The sequence below is a fragment of the Bos indicus x Bos taurus genome, chromosome 21, assembly GCF_003369695.1.
Source record: "Bos indicus x Bos taurus breed Angus x Brahman F1 hybrid chromosome 21, Bos_hybrid_MaternalHap_v2.0, whole genome shotgun sequence".
NCBI lineage: Eukaryota > Metazoa > Chordata > Mammalia > Artiodactyla > Bovidae > Bos > Bos indicus x Bos taurus.
Window position 1 is genome coordinate 45,959,514 of NC_040096.1, and position 13,400 is coordinate 45,972,913.

The 13,400-nt window shown below is 34.3% G+C and overlaps 1 protein-coding gene across 2 annotated transcripts in view; it reads left to right on the forward strand.

Moving 5' to 3' along the window:
• The window catches only part of BRMS1L (BRMS1 like transcriptional repressor), a 44,300-nt gene that overhangs the window by 2,687 nt on the left and 28,213 nt on the right, over positions 1-13,400 (forward strand). For both annotated transcript variants that reach the window (XM_027521157.1, XM_027521159.1), the window contains exons 2-4: positions 1,472-1,562; positions 5,270-5,397; positions 7,177-7,256. In XM_027521157.1, coding sequence (XP_027376958.1) covers positions 1,472-1,562; positions 5,270-5,397; positions 7,177-7,256 — 299 coding nt within the window. The remainder of the gene's footprint in view (positions 1-1,471; positions 1,563-5,269; positions 5,398-7,176; positions 7,257-13,400) is intronic.

Here is a 13,400-nt window from a genome sequence, read left to right on the forward strand (position 1 = left end):
CTCTCTTGCTGTAGAAAGTAACTGAACATAATTTAATTTTTTCTCATAGTTTGACTTTTATTTGATGATGATCAATACGAATATCATTTTGTGCTTAAGTTATTCTGATGTTGTCAACTATATGTGATGTATTGATAAAAACAGACAATGTGAAATATAGGAGAGAGCTGGTAGCTATCAGTTGTTTTCCTTGAAAAGTTTGCTTGTTTTCCTCTTTCCTCTTTCTCACTGACTGACAGAAATTTGGGGAGAGGGAACAGTGGTAGCCTAGGAGTAGGAAACCAAGATACTCTGTGGTAAACATAATGAGATTAATTTTCTTTTTTTATTTGACTTGCAAATTATCTATGTGAGCATTCCATAAGTGGAATTCCATAAGTATTCTTGAGCAATATTAACCTTTAAAGGACATAATCATTTTGGTGCTTAAGTTCTGGTGAGTTGGTGGAAAACAAGTTGAAAGTGGATTAATTACTTTATAGTCATAGTTTAAGGTCAACCTTTCTCTTTTTGGCTGTGCTACAGCATGTGGGAACTTAGTTTCTTGATCAGTGATCGAACCTATGCCCCTTACAAGTGGGAGCACAGTCTTAACCACTGGACCACTGCCCATCAGCCCTTTAATAAAATGATTTAAGAGTGAATAAAGAGGTTTCCCTGGTGTCTCAGTGATAAAGAATCTGCCTGCCAATGCAGGAGACACGTTTGATCCCTGATCTGGGAAGATCCCACATGCTATGAAGCAACTGAGCCTACCTACGCACCACAACTATCGAGACTGTGCTCTAGAGCCCAGGAACCCTAACTACGTAGCTGTAGCCTGAGTGCTGCACCTCTTGAAGGGCGGGCGCCATGGAGCCTGTGCTCTGAAACAAGAGAAGCTGCCACAATAAAAAGCCCATGTGCCTCAACTAGAGAGTAGCCTCCAGTCATTGCAACTAGAGAAAGGCCCACACAGCAACAAAGACCCAGCACAGCCAAAATAAATAAATAAAATTATTTTAAAAAACGGATAAAATTAAGAAGGTCCAGCGATTGTTTTACTGATGTTTTCATCAGTAAAATGGCTGTTTACTGATGACTCAGTCGGTAAAGAATCTGCCTGCAGTGCAGGTAGACCCAGATTGGATCCCTGTGTTCGATAGATCCCCTGGAGAAGGAAATGGTAACCCACTCCAGTATCCTTGCCTGGAGAATCCCATGGACATAGGGGCCTGGTGGGCTGCAGCCCATGGGGTCTCAAAGAGTCGGGCACAACTGAGCGACTAACACTACACTATTACACTAGCGACTGTTTTAACTTTTATCTGTATTTTACATTAAATCTACAGTGGAAATTATTTTTGATAAATATTTAAGTCCTAATGTAGTTTTTCTGTGTTTTTTTTTTCTTTAACCATTTGAATTAACGTTCAGATGTATTTGGAACATAACATTAGTTTTATCTTTGATATTTGCATTTTATTAACAGAAATGGATGATGAAGACTGTGAAAGAAGAAGAATGGAATGTTTAGATGAAATGTCCAATCTTGAAAAACAGTTTACCGATCTCAAGGATCAGTAAGTAGTAACTTCTGAAGGTCACTGTCATTGGATCTCAACCTTGTCACATGTATACTAGCATGAGAGAAATTATATTCTTTCTATTTTCCTTTTTGTTTTTTATGGGACTGACAGCCCTGAAAAAGGCTTCAACTATTGTTTTCCTGTTGAAGGCCTCATTAACTAATTGAGGCTGGTTTTGGGGGGGATTTAATAAGATTTTTATGTGGGTATTGGTTATGAAAGTGTTTTCCTTGGATTGCTGCACCCTTGGTTCTAATATGCTTCATTCATTCCTTTGTTAAAAAACTGGATAAAGATAACATTTTTTAAAAAATTTGAGAATAAGAGTTATTTCCCATAGATGGCATGGTGATTTTTATTTATATCTTAACATTGGATAATGTATACATTGCATGTTTTCACATGCATTGTTTAGTTTGCTTCTCTGTAAGGTTGGAAGATAGTTTTCTCTCTCATTTACTCTTGAGAAGATTGATGCTTACAGAGGTTTAGTGATTTGTTCATAGTTTATCAGAAGGTGATAAATTAAGCTAGGCTTTGCCTCTTAGGTGCTATCATGTTCCTTCCACTAAGGCACATTACTTTGGAGGAATCGTAGTGGAATCACAGGCCCTGAATCCAGGCTTTCTTGATAGATTTTAAAAATATAATAATAGATTCTTTATTATCTACTGTAAAGATTGAATGAACAGTATATAAAATTCTCAGCCATTTGTCTGGCATGTAGTGTGTGTTTATAGATACTGTTTTTTCCCCCTCTTTATAATGCCAGAACTCTTATGTAAAGTTGGTAATGCACGAAGGGGCTCCAGTGACTGGAGAGAATAGAATAGATGCAGATTTTAAAGACATCTTAAAGGTGAACATTCAGTTTGGAACTTGCCGGCAAGGTCATGGGGCATACTTTAGGAAACGTAGATGAAAGGGAGAAACCTTTGAGACCATAGATAGCTTAACTTATTCAGAAGCTGCCTCTTCAGTTTATGGATTCTTTGTGATTTTGCTGCTTATTCTCTTTTTCCTACTTCTTCCCTAGAGAGGCCCAAAGAAGAGATGAAAGCCCATTTAATATCTGGAATTGCCAGCCTGAAATAAGACAGATTTCGTTACCAGACGAATCCTGCTGTTTATGCCATTTCTGGTGTTAACTTTCATTGGTATTAGTGATGAATATATAGATAATGTTCTATGCTAGTGTGACAAATTGATATAAGCAATCCAAAATAATCCATAGTATAAAATTTTGCCTTTAAAAAGCATGATACTTTCTAATGCTAAAGATTTACATTATTAATTTGAAGTTAAAATTAGTTTGGATTCCCAGGAATCCATTATTTGGGCAACACAGAGACTTCATTCAGTTCATTTGGGGTCATTCTGGCAAAGAGGAAGCAAATTTGTATTTTAGCATAAGAAATCCATGAACGAGTGATTCTTAAACAGTTATTGAGCTTTTATAGAGCCTTTTTTGGTTATCCAAGAAATTAAAATTGTTGTAAAGCTCTAGTATAATATATTACATAGGAGAAGTTTGCATCTAGTGAGTCATTTGGTCTAATCTTGTTCCCCTTGGGGCAGGCAGTTGCCTTGGTTTTTGCTTTCTCATGGCTCACCATGATCACCAGCCAGTTCCCCCTATCAGCATTATTCATTTCTGAAAGTATTAAAAGTAGACTCATTAACACTATTTAATAGGATTCTTTCTCAAGGAATTGGTATCTATAAATGTTTTTGAAAAAAGATCTCGGCACAAGGTTTATAATTATTTTTTTGTCTTGCCCGGTTGCTTTGTTTTTTATTTTTGTCTTCTCATACTGTGTATCTCTTTAAGCTGTCTCAAATCCTCTTTGGAAGAGGTGAGAGATATATTAATAATAATAATGAATATCCTGCTTTTGCCTGTTCTAGCACTATAGGGCACATATAGCACTCCTTTCCTAAGGCAGAAAATCCACAATTTGCAGTTTGTAAAGTGGTGGAAGGTGAGTTCTTCCACCTTCTTAAAAAGAAAGAGGGACTTGTCCCACCCAAGTGTCCATTCATTACAGTGTTCAGCATCCAACAAACATTAATTAGCTTCTATTCTGTGAATAGTATTGTGGTTGCTGCTGCCGGACTCATGATCCTTGCCTTTGATGAGTTTATACTTGATTCCAAGGTTGTAGAAATTATACTGATTTTGAGGAACCTATTCTTTTAAAAGTGAGTTAATTGAATACTGTTAATTCACATATCCTCTTCATTCAGGATGTTCACCTATACAGGATACCTTATTATCCATATTTTGTATGAGTTTGATGTTTTTCAGGTGCAGTCATGTTTTGTATTAGTTTTTTAGCATTTTGTCTGAAGTTGTATTTATAATTTCAAAAACTATTAGTATCGTGTTATACTTTTTGGATTTCATACATTGTATGTTGAATTTTAGAAAAATTTAACTCAGACATGATAATGTATTATTTTGGAAGTTGATTCAAATAATTTTTCCTTTCTGATTTAAAAAAAAGAATATTAACTAGTATGAACACTCAAACTTGCTTTATTCCTTTAAAATCATTATATAAATTGCTATGCTAAATATAATGATCAATAATAGACAATATTAGTTGTCTTAGTTGTATTAGTTGGTATTTTCAAGAGGAAAGAGTGGAATATTACATGAACGCCAAGTATCATCATGTTTTCAATAGTCAATTGCTATTTATACAAACAACTATAAGCATAATCAGTGGTTTCTTCTGGGAGTTACTATATGCCATCCTTGTGATGTATTGTGACATAGTCACTTATGATGCAGTAATAAATGGCAAAAATTTTTTTTACATAATGATCTTAAATTGTTAATCTGCTTTGAAATTTTAGGATACCTTTGAAATGCTACAAAACCAGGGTTAGAAGTGCTTCTCACAAAGAATGACAGTTTCAACATTTTCTTGTTAAAAAAAACGTTCTATCCTGAAGGACTATTGGTAAAAATAAACATTGAGTTGCCTCATATACCATCTTTGATAATCAAGCTGAAGGTATTGATGGGACAGCTGTTACATTCGGCCTGTTTGCATGTAGACTCGTAAAAAGAGCAACGGGGATTCTTTGCCCCGCTTTTCACTTCCCCATCTGCCAAGCAACTCATGTTGTTACAGCTTCTTCATTCGCAGTCTAGATGAGCTGAATATGCCAGGTCTTAAGTTCCCTAGCCTTTGGTTTTACTCTGCTGCTGCTTTGTTCTCTTAAAAATTAGTAGGCTGAATATTGTTATACTGACTTCTTTTCAGGAGATTTGGAGAGGAGACAGGGAATTATTTATTTTTGACAGCTAGTAATGCCTGTATCTAAATTAATCAAAATGATTTGTTCCTTTTAAACTCAGTGTTTATTTGACCTTTTCTCTTAGAATTGATTTATTCTGCAGTTAAAAACATCTGCAGTGTCCAGAGGTAGTTATTTTGGTTGTATTTTTTTGATTTGTAAATTCACCATTAAAAAGTGATATATCTAAAAAATAGAAAAACATTTCTTTGTGATGATTTGCATTTAAGTCAAATGATGTAACTGTGTTCTTGTCACCTGAGATCAAGGAAAAAATACATTTGGTAGGCTATCAGAATATGAATGATATTAAGAGATAATATATAGAAATGATAAATTGTTAGCCTTTGCTGGGCTTTTAAAATTAATATATTAATTTTTGCTTTGTTAAGACTTTATAAAGAACGATTAAGTCAGGTGGATGCAAAACTACAAGAAGTCATAGCTGGAAAAGCACCAGAATATTTGGAACCACTGGCAACTTTACAGGAAAATATGCAAATTCGTACAAAGGTAGCAGGTAGGAAAGTGAAACATCTTTTCCATATAGTAGAATATGAATTCTTCAATAGATTTAAAAGGTGTTTGTCAAATGAGTGGTTGTTGTTAATAGAAGTACAAATGTATTTACATTGAACAGAACATTATACTATCAATCAGCCCACAGTTATTTTAATTTATTAAATGCCTCCTGCTTTTCTCTGCTGCTGTGGAGGGTTAAAAAAAAAAAGCCCTCAAATTGGTCACAGTGTTGTTGAAAAGGTATTTCCACATGTGAAACAATTAGAAACCAGGATATTTTCATTAAGAGATACTGTTACTACCATAGTTTATTTTTCTATTAATGTTCAATTTAAGTCCTCTTAGTATTTTTCATCTTTAAGAGTGATAAAGAGTTCTTATTTATAAAAACATAAAAAAAATTTGATCAGGATGTTACAGAACAGGAAATTAACCTTCAAACCTGTAGTTCAGTTATAAGTTTTTATTTTGAAAAGTTTGATGATGCATTTGTGATTATGAATAAATGGACACGTATTTTATTTGTATGGTTAAATTTCAGTCTTCTGTTTGTAACTGGGATCTGGCCTCAGAATTGTGTCCTACCATGCCTAACAAAGGATATATCTATTTGAAGATCATTTAATGATTTTTCATAGTCAAACTGAAAACTGAAATTTACTGGAGATGCTGATTGTTTTCTTTTGGGGAACAATAATTGATCCTCATACACCTGTTATATCTTAATAATACCTATGGCATTGTTGATAATAGGTTCTTCTTATACTGAATCCTCCTTAAACCGAATTTTAGTCTTGAGTGCTTAAGTATATAGATAATGTGATGCTTAATCTGCTATCTTTGCATATTGACTTAGCACATCCTTAAAAGTAAACATGTCCTTACTTTTCTTTGACATTTGAAAAGAACTAAGTGGACTTCCTAATGTTTTGAAAATATTACTTGAGTCAGTTATTCACTTTGCTACTAGGTGGCCTCCTGTACTTTTTGATTGTACAAAGAGTAGTGTGTGTGATTGTGTTGCTGACAGCATAGTTCCAGATATCTGTTCCTTGCCTTTATTTTACAAGAAAGAGTATTGCAGTTCTAGAGGCAGCTATGGCATAGAGTTAAGTATGTACATCTAGACCTCTTTGCCATTTTTGTGATGGTGTATTTGCATGGCCTATTTTATGTGGTTTTTTTAGGGTGCCTATTTTATGTGGTTGTCTTGGTACCTCTAAGTTAAACTCTCTTGAACATCTATTCTCTAGGTAAAGCTCTGTCAGGAGCACTCAAACATGGTGTTAATTTATAAATTTCGTTATATTAGTTTATACATTTAGTCTTCTTGGAAGCTTTGGACTCTGAATATAAGTAATAGTTAAAAAATAGTGGTTTCCATGGTTATGGTATCCAGTTGTTAGTTTGAGTATATATGATTGAGAAACCAGAGTTTTTTGACTCTATTTCCCTTATGAATCCTGAGACATTGTTTTTCATAGGTGAAGAGTTTTATTTTTGTTTTAATCATTCTCTAACAAGCATTTAGAAATATTTTTTAGAAAAATGGGTAAGAACTAAAATTTGCAGTGTAGTTTCTCTCTAGCTCTTAGTTTTGTAGTCTTCTTTGACATATATTTTGACTGAGCCTTGTTATTTCTAGTTTTTAAAGGTAAAGTTAGACCCGCCAATTTCTTCTTGATTCATTTTATAAAATAGGACAGAATTCTTACAGGGAAGTGATAATGAAACTCCTTATTGCTAACATAATCAGAGTAATTGTGTTTGGTTGCAGGAATCTATAGAGAGCTCTGCTTAGAATCTGTAAAGAACAAATATGAATGTGAAATTCAAGCTTCTCGCCAGCATTGTGAGGTACTGTTATTTTGCTTAACTTTTAAGCTGATTTCAGTTCTTCAAGTCTTCTTCTGAGTGCAGCAGTTAAAAAAGTAAAATAAATGAAACAAAATTGAATAGTACTTTAGTTCAGCCCACTTATGCAATTTTTTTTTTAATACAGTTTCACTGGAAGCTATATTGGAAATAGGACACAAAGAAAGAATCATACAAAAGAACTAAGTGATATAATTTTAGAAGTTTTGCAGCTGTCGCCTTAAAAAGACTTTGTAATGATTATGTCATCTGGCATCACCAAAAGTAGTATAATTAGGATAATGCTAAAGACGCAAAAAATGTATAACCGGTAGTTGTATTAATTTCTCAATTTTTTGATCTGTCTCCACATCTTAGGGCAAAATTCTCTATGGGGGAAAAATGGATTCTCTAGCACTGGAAAACATAGTGTTGATTTTGCAGATTACTTTTCATAAGACCTAGACAAGATCATAAATAACTAGTGAAAATAAGAACAAGTTCTATGATGATTCTTATCTTAATGTACCATATCTTTATAAACCATTAAAGTACTGGGAGTAGATAGATATAAAAATGATGGAGCTTGTGTCATTTTCTTGGTTATAACTGAGATGAAACATCTTTTGGTGTTTACTGGCTGTTTGGGTTTTCTTTTCTAAGAAGTACCTGTACATATCTTTTACCTTTATGTTGAGCTTTTAGTCTTTTCCTCATTGACTGTAGAGAGTCTTCATATATTCTGGATACAAATGCACTGCTGGTTATAAGCTTTGCAAATATTTTTACCCAGGCAATGGGGAATCTTTTTCACTCTTTTTAATGACCTTTTAAACAAAATTTCACATTTTAATGTGGTTGAATTTATCATCTTTCCTTTATAATACTGTATATGTTTCTTGTGTTTTCCCCACTTTGAGTAAAACGATATGTTTTCTTTTAAAATTTGAAATTTTGCTTTTTGTTGCTAAACTATCTTTAATTCATTTTTGTGTGATTAAAGTATGGATCTAATTTTACTTCTTTGCTTATGGATAAGTGATCTCACTGTTTATTACATACTTCATTGTTTCCCCACTAATCAGCAATTCCATCTCTTTTTTATACCAAATATCCATGTGTGTGCTGGCTTGTTTTTAGCGTTTTTTCCATCTATTCCTGTGGTGTGTTTAGCTCCTCTTGCATCAGTATCACAATTTCTCTTTTTGCAGCTTTCATTCTAGTGAGATGATGACTCAATAGCCTAATAATTTTACCTTGCTCTTTTCCTTCTTACAGTTGTTATTATTATTAATTTTATTTGTTGTTTAGTAACAGCTTTTTTAAAATTACCTTTTTTACTTTTTATTTTCTGCTGCTGCATAAAAAAGTGAGTTTTATATATTGATACTATATCCAACCATGTTACCCTTTCTTAATTTAGAGTGTGAATAATATAAATAAATCATCATATAAGTAATAATGTGATTTGTGAATAATGCTGCAGTGAAAGTGATGTATATATTCTTTGCACCCTTGGTGAAGTTTAGTTGACCATACATGCATGGGTTTATTTTCAAGGCTCTCTATTTCTATTCCATTGGTCTAAGTTTTATTCTGGTACCATATTGTTATAATTACTGTAGTTTTATAATATGTTTTAAAATTAGGATGTGTGAGGCCTCCTCACATTTGTTCTTCTTCCTCAAAATTGTTTTGGCTACTTGGGGTCCTTTGTATTTCCATATGAATTTTAGGATTGTTTTTTTATTGCTGTTAAAAAGTCATTGGAATTTTGATAGAGGTTACATTGATTTTTTTAAATTGCTTTGGGTAGTATGGACATATTAACAATAATAAGTCTTCCAACCCATGAACATGGGCTTTCTTTCCACTTATTTTTGTGTTTTCCTTAATTTCTTTCATCAGTGTTTTATATTGTCAGTATACAAATCTTTCACTTTAGTTTATTCCTAAGTATTTTATTATTTTAGATACTCTTGTAAATAAGATATTTAATTTCCCATATCTCCTTAATTCTATCAGTTTTTACTTTATATATGTGTGTGTATATATATAGAGAGAGAGAGAGGACTTCCCTGGTGGCTCAGACAGTAAAGCGTCTGTCTACAATGCAGGAGACCCGAGTTGAGCCTGGGGTTGGGAAGATCCCCTGGAGCAGGAAAAGGCAATCCACTCCAGTACTATTGCCTGAAAAATCCCATGGACAGAGGAGCCTGGTAGGCTACAGTCTATGGGGTCGCAAAGAGTCGAACATGACTGAGAGAGAGGGAGAGGGAGAGAAAGAGAGTCTGTATTAGCACACACATATTAAAATTTTTGTATTATTAATGAGTGTAACATTTTATCCTTTTTTTATACACTTTGTCTCTGTAACAGTGATTTTTGCCTTAAAGTCTATTTTGTCTTGACAGTTAAAGCAGGTACCCTAGTTTTATTTGGCTTGGCATCTGCCTGATAAGAGGTTTTTTCATTCTTTATTTTTTTTCATCTCTTCACTTTTTTCTGGCCTTGTATTTTAGGTGTATTACTTATAAATAACATATACCTTGATTTAAAATAAAACTATTCTAACAATTTTTGTCTTTTAACTGATAAATTTAGTCCAATTATTTTGGTATTTAAGTCCAACCTATTCTGTGTTTTTAATTTGTTCTTCTCTATCCTTTTTTAAAATTCTCTCCTGACCTTTTTTTGGTAAGTATGTGTGATTTATTGAGTTTTAAAATTACATCAGAAATTTATATCCTCTATTTCTATTTTATTGATTACCTCCACATTTTCCATTTCTATATTTTAAAGATTATCTTAAATTTTCAGTATACATACCTCCATTAGTAGAATCTAAATACCAATCAATAGCTCTGTTCTCCTCGATAAAATTCCTATATAAAGGACCTTAGAACTCTAACTGCAGTTACTCCCTCCCAAATTACAAGTTATAGTTCACAATTTCTCACCTTTCATACTTTAGATGAGATGTTACTTTGATCTCATAGATTTAGTTGTGTTTAAGTTTATACATAATTTATTAATACTAGTTACTTGTTCACTGCTTTTTAATTATTAAATTAATTAATTTGTCTGTATCAGATCTTAGTTGTGGCATGCGGAATCTTCACTGCTGCATGAAGGATCTTTGTGGTGCGCAGGCACTAGAGAGCGTAGGATCAGTAGTTGCCACATGCAGGCTTAGTTGCCTGGAGGCACATGGGATCTTAGTTCCCCAACCAGGGATTGAACCCGTATCCCCTGCATTGGAAAGTGGATTCTTAACCATTGGACCACCAGTGCAGCCCCTTGTTCATTATTTTTGAGTTGCAACCCTTCCCTGCAGGTTTATGTTTTGCTTTTTGAAGAATATCCTAGGCACTCCTTCCCTGAAAGTCTTTTAGTTCAGTTTTTATTTGTTCAAAATAGCTTTATTTGTAAACATTGTGGAATAACAGTTTAGGGGGTTATAACACTCTAGGATGACAGTTACTTCCTGTTAATATTTTTAGGACCTTGCTTTCCACAGTCTGTGCTAGAAGCCTACAGTCATTTGTAGATTTTTTTTTCCCTTTCCCTCACTGGCTGCAAAGACTCTTCTCTTTGTTGTTCTTCAATTTCTGTACTGTGTGTCTCCACAGGATTATTTTTCTCTCTTGACTTGGATTTGTTGTGACTTTTGCATCTCAGAATTTGTTTTCCATTAATTCTCTTTATGTTTTTTTTTTTGTTGTTTGGCCACGAGGCATGTGGGATCTTAGCTCCCTGACCAGGGATCAAACCTGCACCGCCTGCATTGCAAGGCGAAGTCTTAACCACTGGACCGGCAGGGAAGTCCCTCCATTAATTCCAAAAATTTCTCAGCTGTTAACTTTTCTGGTATTGCCTCTCTTCCATTGTCTTTACTTCTGTCTTCTGGAACTCTAATAAGTCATATGTAAGTCCTCATTCTGTCTTTCATACTGCTTAATAGTTAATTCATATTTTTATTCAGTAAGTCATTATCAGACATTCTTCAAAGCCTAATTCTGCTGTTTCTTATTTCTGCCAAACCTCACAGTTTGTTTGCTTATTTCATGATTCTGGAGGCTTTATTGGTAGGAATTCTGTGAGCCTTGGACAGAAGACGTGGCTCTTCAGGTTGTGTGTATGTGTGTGTGTGTGCATATGCTCAGTCACGTCTGACTCTTTGCAACCCTGTGGACAGTAGCCCTCCAGGCTGCTCTGTCCAGGATTCTCCAGGCAAGAATACTGGAGTGGGTTGCCATTTCCTCCTCCAGGGGATCTTCCCAACCCAGGGATCGAACCCTGTCTCTTGCATCTTCTGCATTGGCAGGCAGGTTCTTTACCACAGTGCTACCTGGGAAGCCCCCTTTAAATAGTATCTGCTTTTTTTCTGCTGAATTTTTTTAGCCAGGTATCCTTATCTGCCACCAGCACATGACTGCTTTAGTTTTTTGGCTTGGGATTTTCTGTGTTTAAATCTCAGATATGTAGAAATCAGACCTGAGATGATATATGTTTAGGGAAAACTTTTTTCTCCGCTTACGCTCTGTGCTAAATTTTCCTCAGGTGGATCGTTTTAAGTCAGCCTTTTCATAAAATGTAGTAACCCTTCAGAACCATACAGGGATCTCAGCTACCTCCAAGATCTTTCTCTTTTAACCAAACAGTCACTAAAAACCATGCCTCCTCTGTTCAGTAACCAACAAATACCCTCAAGGAAACCACAGTTTCAGTATCAGGTTAGCGTGCTGGTTTCTAGCTCCTTGTTTATGTTTGATCCTTGGGGATATATCTTATTTTCTTGAGAGATTAGCTATATTTTTAAAAAGATTTTGTGGTATTCTATCTAGAATGTCTAGATGTGTTGGGAGTTTTATTTAGTTTTGTTTTTTGTGAATATCTAGTGCACTACATTGCCATAGATAAAAGTCAACAAGATACATTTAAGTAATGTTTTTTCTTAGGCAATTGTATTGATATTCTCTCTCTTCCATCGTGTTTCAGCTTTAGAAAGTCCTCATTTCTTCACAGAGATGCTGAATAGTTACCTCAATTTCTTCTGGTTTAGTTATGGTTTGATATTTTAAATGTTTAATATATAATTACTATTATAATTAATCTGTTTAATTATATAACTAATTTGAAAATACTCGTCAGTAGTTCAAGGACATTTTTAGATAGGAAATAGAAGGTGAATAGGAGCTTTAAATATTTAGAGTGTTATGTGTTTTGTATTCACTTTCATTTTAATGCTTACAACAATTTTATAGAATAGGAATTGTCTTGATTGTTACGAATGGGTTAACAAGGACTCAGAGAGGTTAAATAATTTGCTTGGGAGTCACACAGTTAATAAGCAGCAGAACAAGGATTGAAACCCTTGTTTTTCTAGTTATTTATGTGGTTTAGTGTTAAATCTGAACTTTCTCATACAAGGCTTTGTATCTGCTTATTCCTTAGTTCTTCATTTGACTCATTTATTAATAATGGAAACAACCCCTGGGACGAGGGAAGTGGGAAGAAGGAAGACACACTGCTAGTTGTCAGAATAAAAGATTGATTAGCAGCAGATAGAAAAGAGGGGCCAGGGCCAGAGACTAAGACAGGTTCACGCAGGTATGCACACAGAGAGTATTCCAAAAACCACAGAGGCAATCAAGGCAGCAGATGGTTTGTGTCAAATTAAGGAAGAAAATCATATTTATAGAATACTGTAATGTGCCTGAAACACTAAGATGGGTAGAGATGCTTTATTTAGGTTATCTCATTTAAGCCTCCCCATAGAGCTGGAAATGAGTTTTAAGATGTGATGGCAGGTGGTAGCAAGGTTTCAGCCAGGCCCTTAGGGTTCAGGGTTAGCATTCCTATTTTTAAAAATTGGTGAGAGCTCTTCAGAGCTCTGATTTTTTTTGGTTTTCAATTCATTTGATTATTTTCTTTCTGATTATAACATTAATAAGTGTTTGATGAGAAAACTTGAGAAATAAGTCTAAAGAAGAGAATAAAAGCAACCATAATTTACTAAGCAGAAGTAATTACTGTTAATAAGTGTGCATGCATTCTCAGTTGCTCAGTCATATCCAACTTTTTGTGACCCCATGAACTGTAGCCCACCAGGTTCCTCTGTCCATGGGATTTCCCAGGCAAGAA